Source organism: Oreochromis niloticus, linkage group LG20 (assembly GCF_001858045.2).
Source record: "Oreochromis niloticus isolate F11D_XX linkage group LG20, O_niloticus_UMD_NMBU, whole genome shotgun sequence".
In the NCBI taxonomy this organism is placed as follows: domain Eukaryota; kingdom Metazoa; phylum Chordata; class Actinopteri; order Cichliformes; family Cichlidae; genus Oreochromis; species Oreochromis niloticus.
Window position 1 is genome coordinate 33,343,809 of NC_031984.2, and position 19,839 is coordinate 33,363,647.

General features: G+C 40.5%; 1 protein-coding gene across 1 annotated transcript in view; it reads left to right on the forward strand.

Moving 5' to 3' along the window:
* Positions 1-19,839, forward strand: part of atp2b3b (ATPase plasma membrane Ca2+ transporting 3b) — a 77,589-nt gene that overhangs the window by 30,019 nt on the left and 27,731 nt on the right. The window contains 11 exon segments of the mRNA XM_025901696.1: positions 2,496-2,628; positions 4,311-4,420; positions 4,634-4,648; positions 4,650-4,769; positions 6,176-6,282; positions 6,451-6,526; positions 7,714-7,872; positions 8,374-8,553; positions 11,869-11,956; positions 12,054-12,160; positions 12,538-12,729. Coding sequence (XP_025757481.1) covers positions 2,496-2,628; positions 4,311-4,420; positions 4,634-4,648; positions 4,650-4,769; positions 6,176-6,282; positions 6,451-6,526; positions 7,714-7,872; positions 8,374-8,553; positions 11,869-11,956; positions 12,054-12,160; positions 12,538-12,729 — 1,287 coding nt within the window.

Genomic DNA, 19,839 nt, shown 5'->3' on the forward strand with positions numbered 1-19,839 from the left:
CGTATATGTGGCTCAGACTCTGGCTCAGCAGGACTGGAGCAGCACTGAAGATGAGATGACTCCGGAGATGACTTGGGGGGATGCAGGAAGCTTGAGTTGCTCAGGCTAGGGTTATGCAGGGCTCACATCTCTGCTAGCGAGTGGTGCTGATGCAGAAACTTAGCCACCTTCATCCTAGGGACGGGAACGGGGGTAGGGACATGCTGAGCCCTGTCTGGGCACCAGTTTCCCTGGGAGCAGGCACTAGTAGAAGGAACCACAGCTGTCCTCACCCTGGGAGTGGGTACGGATGCAGGGACAGGCTGGATCCTGGCTACGCTCACTCTGGGGGATGGGAAAGGTGAAGGGTTAGGTTCTGGAGTGGCCCTTGGTGAAGCAGCAGTCTCTACAAAACCAAGCTAGGAAGCGGAACAGTCTTTTAGGCTGGTCAGCACAGTTGCGCACTTAGCAGTCTTTGAGGAAACCCCCAGCAGGGCAACAGTTTCTGGGGAGGCCAGCCAGCCAAACCACTAATGGTCTTTAGGGAGTCGTGCTGTGAATCAGTTCTTGGGGAGACATGCTGTGAAACCTTAACAGTCTCTGGGGAGAGTGGCTCAGTCACAGAAACAGGCTTTAAAAAGGATGGACAAGACACACTATCAGTTTCTGAAAAGATCAACTCTGTAACACCATACAGAGTTATCTTGTCTACTAGCTTAGCAAAAGAAAACACTTTTTTAAATTTGGCCAGTATAGAAGCACCAAACACGTTCTTCTTATTAACCTTTTCTGAAACACAAAACACACTTTGTTTATTAGCTCGCTCAGGAAGACAAGACTCAACGTTCTTAATGTTCATTAAAGAAACAAACTTCATGGTCCCAGACATATTGGCTGACTCATGAAGATGAAACACGAATTTTAGATTGGCCAACTCAGAAAAGGCACACGTCAGTCTTACTCATGATAGGCATGGTCTTGGAAAACCCAGCTTGGCTGACGCAGGCTTGCAAACAGTCCCATGCTGCAGTATGTTCCCATGTTAAACGACAAGGCTGACGGGTCAGGAAGCGGGAGCTCTGGTACGCTGAATGGCCATGCTGAGGCAGGAGAGCAGGCTAGCGTGGAGTCTTGAATCCTCAGAAATTGAAAGAGAGACTTCTCTGGTGGAAGGCCACTGTACTCAGTCTTGTAACCAGCTTTTCTTCGCTGCCCCAAGGCCCTTTTCTTCAAGGTTGAATGCAGATGCCGATGTTTGAGGTGATCTGGAGAGCGAAGATGACAGAGAATGACAGGGTGAACCTGCCCACTCTTATTACTGGAGGGTTGGGCAGAGGAAGGGCCAGGGAAACTGAGGATTGGCGTCTGTGAGGCCCCCCTAGGGCTAGGCAAGTCCCCCAAAACGGTGATATTACACTGATTTCAGTGGTTCTTTCACACAGTCTTTAATCCATTAAATCATCATTGCAATCTTTGTTCTTTCCCCTTGCAAAGTGGTACACATGTCGTTCCAGTGACATTTACAGTCATGTATACAAGGTCAGATGTAAGGTAAAGTGGGGTAATTACATGTTGTGAAAAAGGGAAATGTGAAAAATTCTTTGCTGAATACTTTAAAACACAAAGAAAAAGTAAAAACTAAAAATGCAACCTAATAAAAGAGCAGAAATCCTTATGAAGAAAATAAATAAATAAATAAGAGCTCTGAAATGAACATGAGAATCCCACTGTGCCAGTTCAATGAAGAGAGCTCATTTGTAAGAAGTGAAGTGATTTATTGAGATACAGAATTCTATTAAGATATTTGGCAATTAGACTCAGATGACCCCATGATAGCAGAACAGAATCCCAGTGGTGTTAGGAATTAGAACAGGACCCCCCGGAGTCTAGACACTGGTGGTGGGTAAGATGGGGAGGAGGTGTGTCTAAATCAGTTTTCTAAAAGAATGTGATTGAGAACATTAATACAGTGTCCATCTAGTTTCAGAAAAAGGGTTTGGTGTCATAGTGTATACTATTAATACAGTTCAAGTACTCTGTGTAATTCTGCACCAGCGATCATGGCTCAAGAGTTGGGAGTTCGCCTTGTAATCGGAAGGTTGCCGGTTCGAGCCCCGGCTTGGACAGTCTCGGTCGTTGTGTCCTTGGACAAGACACTTCACCCGTTGCCTACTGGTGGTGGTCAGAGGGCCTGGTGGCGTCAGTGTTCGGCAGCCTCGCCTCTGTCAGTGCGCCCCAGGGTGGCTGTGGCTCTGTAGCTTGCCATCATCAGTGTGTGGATGACTGGATGTGTAAAGCGCTTTGGGGTTCTTAGGGACTAGTAAAACGCTATACAAATACAGGCCATTTTTTTTACCCATCTGATGTAATGCTTGCTTTACATCAGATCTATCTATCTATCTATCTATCTATCTATCTATCTATCTATCTATCTATCTATCTATCTATCTATCCTCATTCACACCATCCCACCCTCCCTCCTGTCCTCCCCTCACACACTGCTATGTCATTTATAGAAAATGATGAAGGACAACAACCTCGTACGGCACCTTGATGCATGTGAGACCATGGGTAATGCTACGGCCATCTGCTCTGACAAGACAGGCACCCTCACCACGAACCGCATGACTGTAGTGCAGGCTTACATCGGTGAGTACAAGTGATAATTCATAAGTGCCATGCTGAAGATTTGTGAACAAATTTGTGAATGCTGAAGAGTTGTGGGTAGTGACCAAAAGAACGAGATCGCGGATACAATCGGCAGAAATGAGCTTCCTCCGAAGGGTGGCTGGTCTCTCCCTTTGTTCAGCCATCTGAGAGGGGCTCAGAGTAGAGCTGCTGCTCCTCCACATCGAAAGGACCCAGTTGAGGTGGTTTGGGCATTTGACAAGGATGCCTCCTGGGCGCCTCCTGGGTGAGGTGTTCCGGGCATGTCCCACCGGGAGGAGGCCACGCTGGAGAGATTATATCATTCAGCTGGCCTGGGTATGCCTTGTTGTTTCCCAGAACAAGCTGGAGGAGGTGGCTGGGGAGAGGGAGGTCTGGGCTTCTCTGCTTAGGCTGCTGCCTCAGCGACCCGGTCCTGGATAAGCGTAAGAAGATGGATGGATGAACAGTTGTCACAGGATTAGTAAGGAAGCAGAGTCCAAGTTCAAAATAAGTACATTTTAGTTTATACTGTGTGATGGCATTGCCCCTCAGTCTCATCAGCCTTTTTTAGGGCATACAATTTCCCATCGTGTATTCCAAATCAACTCTAACAGTCATCATTTATATACCATTTGTTGATATTTTTTCACTTTTTTTTCAGTAAGAATTAATTTAGATGTTTTAAACCTCCAAATAAGATTCTGTTTAAATCAAACTTTCATTCATTGCAATATTCTGTAGTGTAGTTCAGTTAGTTCAATTAGTGACAGTCTAGTTCTAGTTAAATAAATAAATAGAAAGATTCTATAAACTGAACTCATTAATTGAAATGTTGGCCTATGATTTGAAACTCTAAATATATGACATCCCTTTTAACATTGCCTCAAGGTATAAAGGAGATGGAACTGTTGTTTATGCATGCTCAGTGTGTCCAAAAATATTAGATCTTTTGCCTGTTTTGCAGATGATGCACAGCTTCATATAACATTTTTACAACAATAACAGTTGTCATTGTTAGTTAATACATTACATGCTAGTTATTGACAGTCTCTCTACATCCACAATGAATTGGTTAAAGTCACCTCTTCTTTTTTGTAGCTGTTTATATTTCATGTTCCTTTTTCAAAATCAGACTTTACAAGTTACAAGTTTCTTAACTTTACAAAGTTAAGAAGCTTGTAAGAAACGTGTTTCAAAAAGATTCGTTAACAGTGACTAGCAGAGGCTAAAATTAACTTTTGACTTTTAGTTCTTGCTATGAGTCAAGCTCCAAAACATACTGAATCCTTTTTACTCAATAGTTTCTAGCGATGCCCTTCAAACACAATGTTTGTAACAATTACTTTCTGTCATAAATTTGTAGTCACCTGATGATATCGCCAGGGTTATTTTCGAGGGCTTGACAAAGCGCCTGCAGAGCCACAGAATATGTTATACAACTGTTCTGACAGGCTCAGCAGCACTCTGCATGATGAAAAAAGTGCCTCTATACTACATACATTCCTCTTACGAAAACTCACCACTGGAAACAATGGGGAAAAAAAGCTTTAGCAGCATAGTAGTCCTCTGTCTTGTAAAAAACAACTTCCTGTCATGGGTGACTCATTATCAGCTTCATGGCACAATAGCAGCACAGAAAAATCTATTACCAATGTGGATTAAAGTGATATTCTTGTTTTCAGGTGATGTGCACCACCGTGTGATCCCAGAACCTGGACAAATCAACCCCCGGACACTGAATCTGTTAGTCAATGCCATCGCAATCAACAGTGCCTACACCTCCAAGATCTTAGTGAGTCATGTATTGACAGAGGTCCCATTTTGTTGCATGTTGCTCTCTGGTTTAATAATGCTTTACCAGTCCTTGGTTGTCACTAATTAATTAGACTTGTGGGTTTTCTTTTTTCCTGTTCTTTTTCTTTAATATCATTTTTATTTTTGTACTTTCTCTGCCCTCCATCATTTCTCGCTCTCCAATCAAACACCTCAACTAACTTTCCATCAGCCACCTGATGTGGAAGGGGGGTTTGGCAAAGCAGGTGGGCAACAAGACAGAGTGTGGCCTGCTGGGATTTGTATTAGACCTACAACAGGACTATGCCCCCATCAGAGAGCAGATCCCTGAGGAGCGACTGTACAAGGTAGGAACTCATACAGCACATTTCACTTTCACCAGTTCAATTTTTATTTTTAGAACATTTCAGTAAAAGTTTGCCAGAAGGTTAGGTCACTATGTATTTCAACTCATCTAACTAAAAGAATCAACAGACTTTATATTGTGTTTTTTAAAGTCTGAGAATTAAATTATACAATTTCACAATATGCTTTAATAAACAAAATCAAGTGGGAGCTAATCACACTGAGTGTCCTTGAAACAAAGCAAGAACTGCATTCTGTTGCACTTTTGATGATGTAAGCAAGTCACAAGGATTATACTTAAGTGGGCTCAGCAGTAGATGTTTTATAATTTTTTAACAGGACGGATGGTCCAAGCAACGCATACCTGAATGACACATTAACAAGCAGAATACATTCTGTTAACAATAGCAATGCAAATGTAAAAACATAGAATGCAGTAAAATATGTTTTACTTTGATTTTTGAATTTCAACTGAATTCCCCCCCAAGATGTTGAGTTGTCATCTTTAGATTTATGAAACAGGCTCTGTGAGAGAAAAATTTAAATGCTGGTAGCTGACATATGCTCAGGTTGTTGTTGCTGCTGTGTGGTGCTGTAACCACAATGAATTATGTTGCTTGAATAAATTTTATTCAGGCTAATAAGGTTTTTTGTTGCTGGTTGAGGTATTTATGTGGACCAAATTGTACATACGTTTTTAATGAAAGCAACCCTCCCCTAACCCAAACGAGTTACGGATGGCTGCCCCTCTGCCAGAGGTTTCTTCCTCTTAAAGGGAGTTTTTCCTCATAGGAGGTTGACTGATTGTGGGAGTTTTCTCTGTATTACCTTAGGGTCTTTACCTTACAGTATAAAGGGCCTTGAGGCAACTTGTTGTGATTTGTTGCTGAATAACTGAAATGGAATTGAACTGAACTATGCTGTATATTTGGCCCTTGATTTGATTCTCATTGTGCAATCTTTAAACTTGCTAAATGAGAAGGGGTATCAGACTTGGTAAATCTGTGTTTGACACCTCTGCTGTAAAATCTTACAGGATTTTAAAACACTCTCTTGACAATTGGGTTCAACAGCATTCTCTCTGCTACAATGATGGGAGACAAACAAGCGTGTTGTTTTCCTTGGTGCTGGCAGATCACAGTGATGACTCAAATCATCACTTATTCATAGCTACATAAGCCACAATCGCTTTTCAGTGATGAAATGATGGGGGTATAGCTGATTTCCCCTACTTTATGATGAGTCGACATGCTGACAGTGCAGCAAGCATGATTTCTCACATTGATAAAGATTCAAACCCTTTAGTACACTTTCAGCACACCCCGTGGGGTGTTAAGTCAGGGATATTAAAGTCTATTTTTGATTGTACTCTTATGTATCACACATCTCCCCTGCCCTTCTCTCTCAGGTGTATACATTCAACTCAGTGCGTAAATCCATGAGCACGGTGATCAAGCTGCCTGATGGTTCCTTCCGGCTTTACAGCAAAGGAGCATCTGAAATCATGTTAAAAAAGTGAGTGATAGGGAAGGATGAGGAGGAGGTGGTCTGGTGTTACATGAGATTATGTAAACTAATATAACAGCAACAGCTCACACTGTGTTTAATTTGATTTTTTTCAATGGTTTTAATGTAAATAAAAGCTGCTCTTTTTCCTCCCCAAAAATCTTCATCTGTCTCCAGGTGTTCCTACATTCTCGATGCCAATGGAGAATCCCGCAGTTTCCGCCCACGTGACAGAGATGAGATGGTAAAACAGGTAAGACTTTCTGATTCCTTCATCGTATCATTCTAAAAGTCCTTCTCCTGATAGATTTTAGCTACCTTCTCAGTAATTTGCAAAACTTTCCATTTTCAGAAACTAGAAGATTTTACATGTCACAAAACATGATAGATTTTCTTTTGTTTTCTACAAACATCAAACAGAAATTCCATACAGAGGGGTGACTTAAACAGAAACTCAACCCCAGACTGAGCGCTGAGTGCCAAAACTTAAAGTAATCGTCATAGTCTCTAACTGTGCCTTTCTGCTTTTTTATGGCAAGCAGGTAAAGCTGCAAACAGAAATATAAGAAAGCTATGAAAGTGAAATAAAACAGTATACAGAGTTGTTTAAAGCTGGTTACGACTTTTTTATCACTTAATTTGTACCTCTTTTGTTTAATAATCTTGTTAGATGCGTGCTGTTAGTGAGGAGCTATGCTATTGTGTAGGACAAACTTTGAGATGCTGGCACCTCTTATTACATCCTGAAACTGTCATGATAAGCACAACCTTCACCGGTGGTGCTGCCACAAGGATCTCTTGTATCAGTGTTCTCCTGATAGACAGAGGCCTATTGTAGCATCATTACGTTTGGCTGTTACTTTTTGAAACCAGATAAAAACTCTGTAAGGCCACTGCTTTCCTGACTCAGTCTGCCCATATTCTACCTTAAATATCCACTAGCAAAAATATTCTTCACACATTATAGATAAGAAGTCACACTTGGAGTCACACTAAAGACCATAAGCATCACAGAACAGAATGTGAGTTAAGACCAGCGTTGGTAGAGTTACATACATTCTAAATCTGCTATACGTGTTGCCAGATCAGCTTTGATGTAACTAAAACTTTTAACAGCAAAACACATGTATTTGCTCCACATAGTTCTAAGCCTGCGCAGGCTGAGTATTGTTAATTGACAGACTGCCTGACTGGCCTACATTTGCGTTTTGATAAACAACTTCTGCCGTGAGAAAAATCATTTCTTACACAATTTTGTTCCAGCTCAGTAGTTCAGTTTCCACTGTGGCAGCTTTAGTCACCTCATCTTTACATTACTGCTGTCTGCAGCTTGAGGTCTTTTCCTTCCAGCTGTGTATTCATATTTGAATGTTATATACAGGACAATAAGCAGTGTGGTCTAATCTTCCTGATTATTGCTGCAATAATGATTATTAATAGGTGATTGAGCCCATGGCATGTGAAGGATTGAGGACCATATGCATTGCATACCGTGACCTTCCATCCAATCCGGAGCCAGAATGGGACAACGAGGCAGAGATAGTAACGGAGTTGACCTGCATCACTGTAGTTGGGATAGAGGATCCTGTACGGCCTGAGGTAGGATACAACGAAGTGTGTTTGTTTGCCTCAGTTTGGGTAATTTGGATAATTCCATTTTCATTTTTGTATAGTCCACTACATATATACTTGTGTATTAAGTAAATTGTGCTGTTAGCTATATAGGTAGCCAGCTAGCATTAGTATGATTACTGTACTGATGATTTCTGCTCCTTCCACTGGCTGGAAATTGTTTGGTGGTCCTTCAGTTGCTGCTTTGTAGAACTTAGGACAGTGACAGTCGAGGACAAGATGTGTCCACTCAGCAACTGAGTACACCATGTGGCCACTCGTCAAACACTTCATTTAGCTGTCCTTTTACTGAGTGAATACACTTTTTCGAGTGTCAGTATGAAAGTATGGGATTTGAGAGCTAGCATGTGTTTTGGAATAGTTGGAATTTGAATTGGTTCTTTGCGTTTGTTCACGCCATAATGCAACTCTGCTGTCAAAAATACTATTGTTATATATTTTTGCGAACAAACCTCCTTGTCCTCCAAGGTGCCCGAGGCCATCCGTAAGTGTCAGCGTGCAGGCATTACAGTGCGGATGGTGACTGGTGATAACATTAACACAGCCAGGGCCATTGCTGCTAAATGTGGCATCATCCACCCCGGAGATGACTTTATCTGTCTAGAGGGCAAAGACTTTAACCGACGAATCAGGAACGAGAAAGGAGAGGTAAGTGGTGGTCTCAAATTAATTGAATACCTTGTCAACTTGGATTCCATAAACACTAATACATTTGTTTTAAAACTATAAAATGATTGCATCTCTTTCATGTCAAACAGCTGGACTTCTCTTTCCTTTAAAGACCCTTAAAACAGAGATTTTTGAATTATTGACCCTGTTTTTAACATGAATGAAGCAGACACATATGTTGCCAACTTAGCTTTTTGAAATCAGATATCGTGAGAGCAGAACACTGCACACTCACCAGCCACGATTTGTCAATAATAAGCTATTAGCCACTGAATATGAGCTAGTTAATTAAATTTATAAAATCATTTTCATGTTAAAGTGAAAATGTTTACTGAGAGCTAAGTGCAAGTTTGCCACCGACTTCTATACAATTGGAGAGGTCTTTTACAATCATAGGAGTCGCCACCTGCTGGTCATTAAAAAGAATACAGGTTTACAGAACATCTGCATTAGTTTCACTTTTCTGATGTAATGTGAATCGTTTATACACTCTATCCAAATGTTTATTATAAATAAGCTTATATTTATTTAATGTCAATATGTAAAATATGCTGATAAGCTGATATGTAAGTCATAGGTGGCTTAATTTTCTAAAAAAGTCTGTAAATTTGGGAGGTGTGACATCTATGGTAAGAATTGGACCCAAACAAAGGAGTTCTCCAAAAAAGAGACAGTGAATTTATCTACAGTGAACAAAAGTGAATAACAATGTCACAATCCCCGCACTGTCGCCCCTGTGGCGATTTATCCAAAATCCCACACAGTGCTCATGTCTGTGGCATGAATCGGGAAACTCCAAATCCCAATCTGTACAGTGCCTCCGCTCCCGAATCCTGGCAAGACAAGACCCTTCGATTAGTCTAGCTAGCAACAGACACACAAAGTTTTCACTATTGAGCCGGGGCTGTACTGACAACTAAACTCAACAATCCAGCGTCGACTGAAGCTCAGCCACACAGTTAAGTAGGGAGGCTGCCCGCGATGACAAGCAGCTGCAGCTGGCGAGAGCTGACAGGTCATGACAGGAGGAGAAACTACAGATGTTTTCACAAATATTCACAAATCTAACATGAAACACAATAGAAATCAGATGCATTCTAATTACAGGAAGTACACTCTGCGAGGTAGATGCCTAGACAGAGCATGCAGGATGCAGCACACAAAATATTAGCTACTCTGTTTTCATAGTCCACTTGCACAAAGATGGCATCTAAAATCAGTTAAATTTTTAAAGGAAAGCTATTTGGGTTTGCAACCAATATAAAGAGGTTCAGATTACCTCTGACATGGCTGCATCCACTGTAGTTAGTGCACACAATAAAATGCAAAATTTGTATGGGCAATGCTTTTATCTAGCCTATTTAGCTTTAGCCTTTGAATTTAGTAGAATGCTTAATGGGATAGATGGCTGTTGATTAGTGCTGTGGCTCTACTTTTCTATGGAGTATGAATTTAAATGTACACTTAAAAATGCTGTGTGTAAGTGATCATTATACAAGGGTGGTTACACTGAATGAAGGAGAGCAGTATATACAGTGGCTTGCAAAAGTATTCGGCCCCCTTGAACCTTTCCACATTTTGTCACATTACAGCCACAAACATGAATACATTTTATTGGAATTCCACATGAAAGACCAATACAAAGTGGTGTACACGTGAGAAGTGGAATGAAAATTATACATGATTCCAAACATTTTTTACAAATAAATAACTGAAAAGTGGGCTGTGCGTAATTATTCAGCCCCCTGAGTCAATACTTTGTAGAACCACCTTTTGCTGCAATTACAGCTGCCAGTCTTTTAGGGTATGTCTCTACCAGCTTTGCACATCTAGAGACTGAAATTCTTGCCCATTCTGCTTTGCAAAACAGCTCCAGCTCAGTCAGATTAGATGGACAGCGTTTGTGAACAGCAGTTTTCAGATCTTGCCACAGATTCTCGATTGGATTTAGATCTGGACTTTGACTGGGCCATTCTAACACATGGATATGTTTTGTTTTAAACCATTTCATTGTTGCTCTGGCTTTATGTTTAGGGTCGTTGTCCTGCTGGAAGGTGAACCTCTGCCCCAGTCTCAAGTCTTTTGCAGACTCCAAGAGGTTTTCTTCCAAGATTGCCCTGTATTTGGCTCCATCCATCTTCCCATCAACTCTGACCAGCTTCCCTGTCCCTGCTGAAGAGAAGCACCCCCAGAGCATGATGCTGCCACCACCATATTTGACAGTGGGGATGGTGTGTTCAGAGTGATGTGCAGTGTTAGTTTTCCGCCACACATAGCGTTTTGCATTTTGGCCAAAAAGTTCCATTTTGGTCTCATCTGACCAGAGCACCTTCTTCCACATGTTTGCTGTGTCCCCCACATGGCTTGTGGCAAACTGCAAACGGGACTTCTTATGGTTTTCTGTTAACAATGGCTTTCTTCTTGCCACTCTTCCATAAAGGCCAACTTTGTGCAGTGCACGACTAATAGTTGTCCTATGGACAGATTCCCCCACCTGAGCTGTAGATCTCTGCAGATCTACAGTCACCATGGGCCTCTTGGCTGCATTTCTGATCAGCGCTCTCCTTGTTCGGCCTGTGAGTTTAGGTGGACGGCCTTTTCTTGGTAGGTTTGCAGTTGTGCCATACTCCTTCCATTTCTGAATGATCGCTTGAACAGTGCTCCGTGGGATGTTCAAGGCTTGGGAAATCTTTTTGTAGCCTAAGCCTGCTTTAAATTTCTCAATAACTTTATCCCTGACCTGTCTGGTGTGCTCTTTGGACTTCATCATGTTGTTGCTCCCAATATTCTCTTAGACAACCTCTGAGGCCGTCACAGGGCAGTTGTGGAGCTGTTTTGCAAAGCAGAATGGGCAAGGATTTCAGTCTCTAGATGTCCAAAGCTGGTAGAGGCATACCCTAAAAGACTGGCAGCTGTAATTGCAGCAAAAGGTGGTTCTACAAAGTATTGACTCAGGGGGCTGAATAATTACGGACACCCCACTTTTCAGTTATTTATTTATAAAAAATGTTTGGAATCATGTATGATTTTCGTTCCACTTCTCACGTGTACACCACTTTGTATTGGTCTTACATGTGGGATTCCAATAAAATTGATTCATGTTTGTGGCTGTAATGTGACAAAATGTGGAAAGGTTCAAGGGGGCCGAATACTTTTGCAAGCCACTGTAAGAATCAAGCGCTTCTTATTATTATTTTTTTCTGTCAGTCACACCTTTGTAGCGTGTTTAACACATAGTGACATCTAGTCAAAGCACAGACTAGTTAATGGCTTCTCTTTGTTTTAAACTAACAGATTGAACAGGAGCGTATAGATAAAATCTGGCCCAAACTGCGCGTGCTGGCTCGGTCCTCACCAACTGATAAACACACTTTGGTTAAAGGTGAGTCTCAAGGCCATAAACCAAAACACACACTCACACACAAACTGATTCACTGCCAATTAAAACTGTTTTTTTTCTCCTTCGTGTTTAAACCCAGGCATCATTGATAGCAGCATTGCAGAACAGAGGCAGGTTGTCGCAGTAACAGGAGACGGAACTAATGACGGACCAGCTTTGAAGAAGGCTGATGTGGGCTTTGCCATGGTAACCTGAGATACTGTTCACCATTAGTGTTTATTTGGGATTAAAGTGCTTCTGTCATGACATCTGTTGAAGTAATCAGTCTCTTATCCTGTATTTTTTAAGTAAATTTGTTTATGATTCAAGATGTATAAAATACATCTATTATAAATCTGTAAAGAACAGAGTATTTTCCATTGTACTTCGTAATAACAAGTGTTTTGAGTAGCATGCATTTTATTTTGGCCACAGCTCTTACTCATGCCAAGTGGTAGCACTTGGAGGCAGGACAGCACGATATTGAGACAGTAGCACTCCAAAGTAATTTGGATGCTTGAATGCTTGCATGAATCATGTCATGAGTCTCTGACTCCCCCTCACTCTGTCTCAATCTCTGTCAGGGTATCGCAGGGACAGACGTGGCTAAAGAGGCATCTGACATTATCCTGACTGATGACAACTTCAGCAGCATTGTCAAGGCGGTGATGTGGGGAAGAAACGTCTACGATAGCATCTCCAAGTTTCTGCAGTTCCAGCTCACCGTCAACGTAGTGGCTGTCATTGTGGCGTTCACCGGGGCCTGTATCACCCAGGTAGACAGACAGATGAATACACATATATGCTGGCACATGTGCCTACCTACACACACACATGCAGATGTCACTTCTGGAAATGTTGCTCACTTATACCTGCTAAGACAAACGTAATGCACAATGATTTTTTATGCATTTGTACACCAAGCTTACATAAGCAGTGATGTCCCGACACTTGGAAAGGTTTCTATATGTTTGACAAGTAACGATGATCAACTTACAAATGTACAGTTACGTAATAGGTAACATACAGTGGCTTGCAAAAGTATTCGGCCCCCTTGAACTTTCCCACATTTTGTCACATTACAGCCACAAACATGAATCAATTTTATTGAAATTCCACGTGAAAGACCAATACAAAGTGGTGTACATGTGAGAAGTGGAACGAAAATCAAACATGATTCCAAACATTTTTTACAAATAAATAACTGCAAAGTGGGGTGTGCGTAATTATTCAGCCCCCTTTGGTCTGAGTGCAGTCAGTTGCCCATAGACATTGCCTGATGAGTGCTAATGACTAAACAGAGTGCACCTGTGTGTAATCTAATGTCAGTACAAATACAGCTGTTCTGTGACGGCCTCAGAGGTTGTCTAAGAGAATATTGGGAGCAACAACATGATGAAGTCCAAAGAGCACACCAGACAGGTCAGGGATAAAGTTATTGAGAAATTTAAAGCAGGCTTAGGCTACAAAAAGATTTCCCAAGCCTTGAACATCCCACGGAGCACTGTTCAAGCGATCATTCAGAAATGGAAGGAGTATGGGACAACTGTAAACCTACCAAGACAAGGCCGTCCACCTAAACTCACAGGCCGAACAAGGAGAGCGCTGATCAGAAATGCAGCCAAGAGGCCCATGGTGACTCTGGACGAGCTGCAGAGATCTACAGCTCAGGTGGGGGAATCTGTCCATAGGACAACTATTAGTCGTGCACTGCACAAAGTTGGCCTTTATGGAAGAGTGGCAAGAAGAAAGCCGTTGTTAACAGAAAACTATAAGAAGTCCCGTTTGCAGTTTGCCACAAGCCATGTGGGGGACACAGCAAACATGTGGAAGAAGGTGCTCTGGTCAGATGAGACCAAAATGGAACTTTTTGGCCAAAATGCAAAACGCTATATGTGGCGGAAAACTAACACTGCACATCACTCTGAACACACCATCCCCACTGTCAAATATGGTGGTGGCAGCATCATGCTCTGGGGGTGCTTCTTTTCAGCAGGGACAGGGAAGCTGGTCAGAGTTGATGGGAAGATGGATGGAGCCAAATACAGGGCAATCTTGGAAGAAAACCTCTTGGAGTCTGCAAAAGACTTGAGACTGGGGCAGAGGTTCACCTTCCAGCAGGACAACGACCCTAAACATAAAGCCAGGGCAACAATGGAATGGTTTAAAACAAAACATATCCATGTGTTAGAATGGCCCAGTCAAAGTCCAGATCTAAATCCAATCGAGAATCTGTGGCAAGATCTGAAAACTGCTGTTCACAAATGCTGTCCATCTAATCTGACTGAGCTGGAGCTGTTTTGCAAAGCAGAATGGGCAAGGATTTCAGTCTCTAGATGTCCAAAGCTGGTAGAGGCATACCCTAAAAGACTGGCAGCTGTAATTGCAGCAAAAGGTGGTTCTACAAAGTATTGACTCAGGGGGCTGAATAATTACGCACACCCCACTTTTCAGTTATTTATTTGTAAAAAATGTTTGGAATCATGTATAATTTTCGTTCCACTTCTCACGTGTACACCACTTTGTATTGGTCTTTCACGTGGAATTCCAATAAAATGTATTCATGTTTGTGGCTGTAATGTGACAAATTGTGGAAAAGTTCAAGGGGGCCGAATACTTTTGCAAGCCACTGTATGTGTGGGCTTCCAGTAAACTTCAATGTTGAAGTTTCTATTCTCCTCAATGTGCACAGCACAGTCCAGAAATGGCAAGCTTTCATCCTTCATATCTTCCCTGGTGAACTTTATGTTTCTACCCACTGAGGTGATGTGAACAGTGAAGGCTTCTACTTCTTGGGTTTGGATTTTACCCAAGTGTCATCCACGTATTTGTGCCAGTGGCTAGGTGCTGTCCCTTTAAAAGAACCAAGAGCTTTATTTTCCCCTTCCTCCATGTAAAGGAATGTGCCCATGGCACATTTAGGTTTTTCTCTATAGAAACCTGTGTTGCATTTAAAATATGTGGTGGCAAGTCAGAGGCCTAACAAGGTGCAAATCTGATCAGGCGTGTTAAGGTTCATTGTTGAGAGAGGAATCCATAAATAACCACAGATCCGGTCCAGTGTGCAATTAGACAGTATTTTAATAAACACATGTGTGAGTTCAACAACCCAATCAGTATTGAACTGTCTTTACCATATTCAGACAACGGTTTTATAGGGTTCAGATAGTACAGCCCCCTTTTCTGTTGCTAGGCAGATTTAATACAGCATACGTCAGCCTAAACCACAAATGTTCTGTCAACAACCTTTAACATATTTTTAAAGAACATTGTCTTCGGGTCGGTGCTTCCCCTCAGCTCGTCTTCGCTGTCGCTTATCTCCTGTGGGAGATCTGTTGCACTTCCTCTAAGTACGTCGGCACAATTCTGCATTTGCAGCAAAAATACATCTTCACTTCTGCCCTACCAAAATAGATCTATTATGGTGTGTATGTGTGCACGTGCGGGGGCGCGTGCATGCTGTGTACTGTGTACGTGTCATGACCTCTCACTATTTGTGTCTGTATGTGTGTCTCGCCCTTAAATGCTCTCACATCTCACCCGTTACACTTCTGACCTTCACGTGACCAGGAGCCACAGCTCTTTAATAAGCTCAAATGCAATCATGTATAAAAGATTAAAATCATTTTCATAACAAAAGTTCTCCCTTCTCAGATCTACCAATATGTTTGCTCCTCCTAATATAGTCTAAAAGCAACCCCAAGCAAAGCAATTTGAACTTTCCCCTATCAGTGATCCCTCTAAGCGTGTGTGTTAATCAACGATACATGCATAATAACAATAATAATAATAATAATGCTCTTAACTATAATAATAATGCTCTTAACTTGCAGTTAAACTCTGGTTTCAGTTTCACTTCTGCAAAAGTCTGCAACTTCAAAAGCCTATAACTTCCTGTCTCTGCCCTCTACACAGAAACACTGAGATCATAGAAGCATTAAAACATTTAAAATTATAGTTTAAAGTGGTTCTTCTTGGACCTGTAATAAATACTAATATGATACCAATATATTTGAACATTTAAATGCAATATCAATACCTCTTGTATACATATGCTTGCTATATGTTTATGATGCAACAGTAATGACAGTAATACCAATAATAACAAAATAATAAATCAAAATAACAAAACATAATACTTCCTCTCTGGACACTTCCTCTCTTGACCTCTGGATAACATCCAGAGGTCACCAAAACAAATAAAAGCATGACCGAAACTAATAATTCACGGAGTAGATCCTAGTCTAAGACTAGATTCACCTTAACTGTGATGGATAAAAACCTTCTCCCTACTATGCTCTAACTTACTCTGTTCCTCAAGTGCTCTCTTTATTCAAACTTGATTCAACCTAATATTACACAAAACATGAACCTAATTGCGTATTCGGTTTTTTACTTTTATTCCTATATAATCTTAAACATCACTCATCTCAATCTACAGCATTTTAACAGTCTCACAGCACTGCTGTCATATGTTTCCTGTTGTTCCTTATCTGATCACCCACATCCTGTACACAAAACTGTCGCTGCTGCAAGGGCCTACCTCTCATCTAAAGTCACCTATCACAAGAAAACTACTTATTCTACTAAAGGATCAAAGAAAAAACAGCCACTTTAATCATTACGTGTAAACACATAGTTAATTGCTCCTAGATAAACTTCATCATAGCTAAAAGCTGAACTCTAACAGCATTTCAGAACCCACGTTTCCCGTGTTATACCCTGTTTTAATATGTCATTTTATTTCCTTTTGCTGCTCTTAATGTAATGACTCATTCTAATTTATACTTTATCAGACTTAAGCAAAATATATAAGCTTTCTCCCTTTGCTTCTGATTTAAACAACAACTTGGTCACTTCAACAAGCATTTGTTATTCTGTACCTGCATTTTATGTAAGAGGACTAATTTAGAGCTGCATATGTTATCTCAGTATTTTACCTATCACACAGTTTAGTCACAAACAAACTCCTATTCAGTTCCTCTTGTCTGTCACTTGTTACAGGGCCAACTCAAATTCAGTTAAAAGCTAAAGGAATTTCAGGCCCTAGGCCTCAAATCTATACTGTCCTGTGTGTTGATGAACTCTATGTCTGTAAGCGTGTGCAATCCTTCAATAACTCGGGTCCTTCTCACAGTAGATTGGCTAATCATAACGTTAACCAAAAGTTTGTGACCCTCAAGAGACGACTCTCTGAGCCACAACTCCGTTAAAGGCACAAAAATGCAATGTGTATAAAAAACCATTTCTACATATATAATCTCCAATATTATTCATTCAAGTCAGCGAGACTTTTAACATCCTCATAAAAAGCTCTCCTCTACCCTAGAAATAAATCTATTTACTATCTGTTTCTAAAGCCTACATTATAACAACTTTATTCTAAAAATCAAAAAGAAATCACACATTTTCTACTCATAAAATGTTCACTATTTTCCCCAAAGCATATCCTTTATTCCCACAGTTTCCCTTTAAGTTTTATATACCACTTCTTATTAACACCAGCAATTTATCTTCTAAACAGAATTCAGTTCATTTTAATCCTCTCTTTAAAGAATTTAACGAATTTTACCATCTCTAAATTATCAAAAAAAACCCAATCGTTATAAAATCATACTAAAACCCATTTCAAATTAAACAAATTAAATCTTAAATCCCTCTCTTTTTTGACACATCTCATGTGGCAAAAAACTCAACATGCTTCACCCAAGCTTAACAAATTAACAAGGGAAAAAAGGTTAGTCATATCATTTCATTTCTCAGAACACTTCAGCCATCTTCCTCTCCGGTATTTTGCTCCAGCCCTGAAAACCTGTGTTTAAGGAATAAGATCAATTAAATTATCCTGACAAATCTTCTCAAACTCGTTGCTCCATCGAACTCTGGATCTTTGGAATTTCCTGAAAACAAAACCTGTACTTTACATTTCATACTCTCCCTTTATGATCCAGTCTGTGTCATGACAAAATAGACTTAAACAGAACAGTTATTAATCATGTGTTACCTCAGTTAATGGTAACTTGAGTTACCTCAAACAATGTTTCCCTTTTAGCATTTGGCATTCTATAATGTAATAACATGATCCAACCCCAGTAAATAATTACCTCAAAGCACACATCAATATCCCAAAATCAGCATCCCCAGATTTAAGTCTCCCACTCCTCCTGTTTGTCAACCTTTTATTTATTTCCCCTCTTGGTCCCCTCACTCGCATTCACTCACATGCATTCACACATGATATTTTTTGCTGATACTGCAGCCTTCTGCGCACGTCATCAGATGCTCCACATCAGCAAAATGAGCTCAATCATTTGTTTTATTTCGTTTTCCTTTTTAGGAAAATAGTTCGCTATACTTTTGACTGGATTGAATCGATCAATCCATTTTTAGACAGAGACTCGCCGCCAATCAGTCTCTGATTGTAATCAATTATAATTCTGTAATGCCCACCTGATTTTCGTACTTGGTAATTTTGTCAGCGCCGTCCGTTCACTCTCTTCCAGGCCTGCTTAGAACAAAAATGAAAAAAAAAAAAAAGAGAGCTAATTATTAGCTCATCAAAGTACAAAACAAAATCACCTGACAGGTTTTCCCGAGTGCACTACTACAAAAAATTTTTTTTGGGGCCCCTCTCAGACATATCCATGTCTTAATCAAACACCCTCTCTGGAAATAAAACAACAGCCTCCAAAATCAGAAACAATCTCAAAGTTCACCCGTTCAACACACCGAAAACCTTGTCAAAAGATCAAAGACCGTTTGCACAACGTCTCCCTTCCTCACTTTGCCATGTGTTCATTCAGCACAAGATAAAAAACCAATTTCAACAACGTATCATCCTTAAATTATAAATTTCCTGTCCAAATCTGCCCCTCTGAGCAGACCTGACCACCGTAATCAAATATCCTGATACTTTACCATTATATATTTCGCCAAATAATCTTACACCTTATCACATTATTGAATTATTTTCATTTTTTTTCTATACTAATCACTGATTTTGATCACTCAGTACGAGAGCACTCCTGAGTCACTTTTTTTTTTAAAAACTGCTTTAGTCCCTTTTCTTCTGTTAATTCCCATAGCTCCTTTGAGTCAACTTCAACTTCAAGCTTTAAGTCTATTTTATTAAACATTCACACCATTCTATCACTCATACAAGGAGCAAGCTGATCTTCATTGCATATGCTTGTGTTCTTAGCCAGGTTTTTAATCAATGTCTCTATGCATTAAGCTTCAGGAGCTTGTCTTGGTAAGGTTAATGCATCTTCTGTTTGTGTGTATGTGTACGTGTTATTTTGCATCTATGGCTTCACAGTCTCCCAGACTCCTTCCCAATTCTCCAGTTAAGCAGTCAGTTTTCTTTTCCCCAAATTACTAACCCAAACTTTAATTTCCCACCTTGAATAAAAGCACTCCTGGTCTTCAGCCAGGTGTTAGGGCTTGCTTTTCAGGTTCCTGGACACATCATGCTGTGAACAATTCAACCAGAAACTTGCCTTAACTTATCCATTGATGTTAACCTCTAACTTTCTTCCGACTGCTGGATCTGGAGAGTTGGTCCAAGTCTGCTTTACTCCTGAAAACAACAAACTAAGACATTTTCATTATTATCACAAGTGCTTAAATGACCCATTTCTCTGTCTCTGGTCAGAAATACCAATTATGCCAGGCATGTAAGCGTGTTCTTCCTTGCATTTCATGTTAATTGAGTGTAAGCTGCTTCTTCACTGAATTAATTCATTCAGTTCTTCGTTGCATTTCTATGCATTCATGTCAATGTACTCTACGTGTAAGCTGTTTCTTCATTGCATCTTAAATTATAATCAGTTTTACTTCATGCATTTTTCACTGAGGTTTAGATTCAAACTATCTCACTTCTGATT